The sequence below is a fragment of the Antrostomus carolinensis genome, unplaced genomic scaffold (genome assembly GCF_000700745.2).
Source record: "Antrostomus carolinensis isolate BGI_N321 unplaced genomic scaffold, ASM70074v2 scaffold26931, whole genome shotgun sequence".
NCBI lineage: Eukaryota > Metazoa > Chordata > Aves > Caprimulgiformes > Caprimulgidae > Antrostomus > Antrostomus carolinensis.
In genome coordinates, this window is record NW_010292413.1 from 7,273 (window position 1) to 11,079 (window position 3,807).

At 48.6% G+C, this 3,807-nt stretch overlaps 1 protein-coding gene across 1 annotated transcript; it reads left to right on the forward strand.

The window, feature by feature from the left end:
* LOC104517466 (corticosteroid 11-beta-dehydrogenase isozyme 1) lies at positions 1–3,314 on the forward strand (the record flags this gene model as incomplete). The annotated part of the gene is made up of 5 exons (XM_010176965.1): positions 1–88; positions 715–845; positions 1,416–1,527; positions 2,178–2,363; positions 3,171–3,314. Coding segments are annotated over exons 1-5 (661 nt in total), but the record flags the coding sequence as incomplete, so codon positions are not given.
* Positions 3,315–3,807: the final 493 nt, after the last annotated feature.

Consider the following 3,807-nt stretch of genomic DNA (forward strand, 5'->3'; position numbering starts at 1 on the left):
ATGAGTCTGTTGCAAAAGATTCTCATTCCCTTTTTGGGATTGGTTTTGGCCTTCTGGTTTTATTCAGCGAGGGAGAATTTCAAACCGGGTAAGTATTAAAAGTGAATCTGTCTTTAAAGAAAAATATTTAAAAGTCACATTTGAGTGTTTTTGCATAGGAACTGTACAGAGCTTGGACCAAACCACCTCTGAGCCTTTACGTGGTGGCTGATACTGGAAAGTTGTTGTAACAAAGATTTGAAATCAAACGAGCAAGTAATAAGCAGAAATACTTCCTGAGGGAGCAGGTGAGGCAGGGGGGCTGAGACAGAAGGCTCTGAACTACACTGCTACGCTTTTCCAATGTGTAGCAAAAAGATTTATAAACATGACTTTTAAATAGTGGATTTTAAGTTTTGAAGCATGCACTTAGTGGATGATTTTTATTACAAAATAGTTGGGAGTGTTTCTAAGTTGTGTCCTGTCTTGTGACAAGAAAAAACCTGCTGAAAGAGTCGAGCGCTGTCCCTGTGTCACTGCAATCGGTGAGGAGCTGCAGCTGCTCCTCAGCACAGGTTTTTCCAGCAGCTGAAGAGAGATCCTGGTGCTGGACCCTGTGCACTTGCAGGCTCACTGGGCTTTCCAGTTAACTACTTGCTCTCATGGGCATTAGAAGATTTGATTTATTTTTAAATGAGGTCTTTATAAATTAAATCCCTGTGCCTTGGTCCCCAGAGATGCTGAAAGGGAAGCGGGTGATTGTCACGGGAGCGAGCACTGGAATTGGAGAGCAGATGGCGTATCACTTGGCACGGATGGGATCCCACGTTTTGATCACAGCACGGACAGAGGCCAAGCTACAGAAAGTAAATGGCAAGCTGAGCGCTCACACGTGCGTGTTCATGGCAGTGCACACACACATAGGAAGGCCAATCTCACATCACAGGTACCTGCACACGTCCTTGCCACGGCACAAACACCAGGCAGGCACGGTTCCATTCACGGGTGTGCACGCTCGTGCTGTCTGGAGCTCCTGCAAGCACAGAAATCCCTCTCCTGCAGATACGTGCATGCTGCACAGCACATACTATGATATCTGAACTTGGTTATGTACACATATCCCCATTCACACAGGCTCCCTCGGCACACCCACACCCTCATTCCACGGCAGTGATATACAGCTCCTGCTCACCCTACACACATGCAATTCCAGCACTGATAAAGAGCCAGACTGCCTTGGGTGACACATTCACCAAGGGAATAGTTTTTCAGGCTCCCTTTGAAGCTTAAAAGGCTCCAAACACACTCCCAAAACTCCAAACTGCTGTTTTAAGGTGGGAACACATCACAGGGAACACAGACAACCTCTTTTGCTACCGCACCAGGTTTCCCAGGGCAGGGAAAGGTGTTTCTGACGCGTGGTGTTGGTGTGGCAGGTGGTGGAGCGGTGCCTGGAGCTGGGGGCAGCCTCTGCGCGGTACATCAGCGGCACCATGGAGGACATGGCCTTCGCCGAGCACGTGGTGAAGGAGGCAGAGACCTTGCTGGGTATGTTTACAGCCTGCTCTCAGCAGAGGAGAGACACGGCGTCTCTCCTCGGCCACACTGCTTTTTCCCCACATGCCCACTAAACAAAAGAAAGCAGGAGAGATTGAGATGGGGTGAGACGGGAGAGATCTCTCCCTTACTCCTGCCCTTTGCAGTCCTGCTCCTCCACTCAACTTCATCGCTCCAGCTCAAACTGAACCACGCTCTCTATTTCAGCTCCGTGCCCTCCTGACATCCTGTCCCAGTATCATCATGGGGATTTCACCACTCCCAGTTACTGTGGTCTGAAACCATCTATCAGGGCCCATAGCAGCTTTCCTACTGCAGTCACAGCTGCAGAAATGCCACATTTCCCACGTTTCTGCTCAGTGTGGAGCTCTCTCTTGCCCCAGGCCCACAGACACTCGAGGGTGATCTCCCCTGTGCCAGATTTGTGTTTTGGACCAGGAATAAAAAAAAAAAAAATCACAACAAAATTTTTACGGGCAGCCATCACCCAGACTATATCCCTGCTCCAGAGATGACAGGCCCCAGCTCTGTCCCAAAAACCTCATTTCTTTGGAGGACATTGATTCTGCTCCCAGGAAAGGCTTTGCTCTGCTCCTTGTAGCCTTCTCCCCCAGCACTAACATCTGCTCCTCTGCTTGCAGGAGGCCTTGACATGCTGATCCTTAACCACATCGGCACGTCATACTTCGGTTATTTCAACGGGGATGTTGGTCACGTACGAAAGCTGCTGGAGATCAACTTCCTCAGCTACGTGGCGATGACCGTGCACGCCCTGCCCATGCTGAAGGAGAGCCAGGGCAGCATCGTTGTGGTTTCATCCATGGCAGGTGAGTGAGGAGCAAGGTAGGTGATGTGGGATTTGGTCAAAAGACACCATGGGCTGATTTTTCAGAAGGAAGCAGCGTGCACAGACACCAGGCATCCTAAAGGAGCTGTCACTGCTTAGCACACTCAAAAAAACCCTCAACAAGACACCACAAATCCAGATCTTTTTTTGTATTTTCTCAATGGAATTTGTTCTCTGATGCAATCCGATTGCCCCAGCTTGTTTTTTGACCAGCCCTGTAATTAAATCCCACACCCTGGTATAAGGCTTATTAGAGCAGCAGAGCTCATACACCTCCAGTTTTTTGGGGAAAAGTAGAAATGCAGTGATTTCTCACTGCATTGGTTCTCTGACTGTTCATCTTGGTTTGGTAGGTCAAGTTCCTGCTAATATTTGTAGAGTGAGTTATTGACTGGCTCCGTTTACAAAAGCATGACTCTTCTAATACATTTCTGTTAAGTCAGGAAACTAAATTACTAACAGATGTCCCCACTCATGAATCTTCTGTTGATCAGCTTAGCTCAGTATCCAGAAACAAGAGGTTTAAACTTTGCTCCATCTCTCTCCACTGAGGGTTTCCTCATTACTGTGGGTTGTTCATACCCTGAGCAGAGACACCAGACAAGGTGTTGGCCTTAAAAGAGCTGGAAGCCGATAGGAATATTTGTAATGCTGCTGCTCAGGTGCCAAGCTGACAGTTCACTAACAGTAAACTCCCTTTGGGTAAAATACTTTCTGATGAAGAGCAAAACAGAGGTTTGGGCAGAGCAGCTTTCTGTGCTGTAACAGAACTTCACTCTGTGTCCAGGTAAAGTCGGGTTTCCCTTTACGGTCCCCTACTCTGCAACTAAGTTTGCCTTGGATGGATTTTTCAGCTCCCTGAGGCAGGAATTCACCATTCAGAACATTAACGTTTCCATCACGCTCTGCATCCTTGGCTTCATCGATACAGGTAAGATGGGTGCTGTCTGACCCCGCTGATCAGGAGCTGAGCATCTTCTCAGCTTCTCACCCTGCCCTTCAGCTCCCTCTGCCACCCTCTCTCCCCTTTCGCCTCTGTTGCTGCTTTTCCCCCAGCCCTGCTGTAGCATGAGTGCTGCAACACACGCTCTGGTCTTGGGGGATCTTCCCTCTCTTCCACCAAAAAACAGCCTGAAAACTCATTTATTTCCCCTCACTACATGAAGCCAGCTCCTGCACACAGCCTGGCACAGCCTAACAGCCAATTAGTACCAGTAGATGTGCCAGCCACCATTCATCCCATCATCCACTGGCACAACAAGGCACGGGAATGCAAGGATGTGGTTAGGGCGGCTGGATGAGTTCTGCACGTGTTGGGCAGCGGAGAGAAATTCAGTCTCATGAGCTCATCCCTGTTTTGATGTACGTACAGATATGTCCAATTTTCACAAACACTTTTATAGAAAGAATCCCAGAATCCCAGA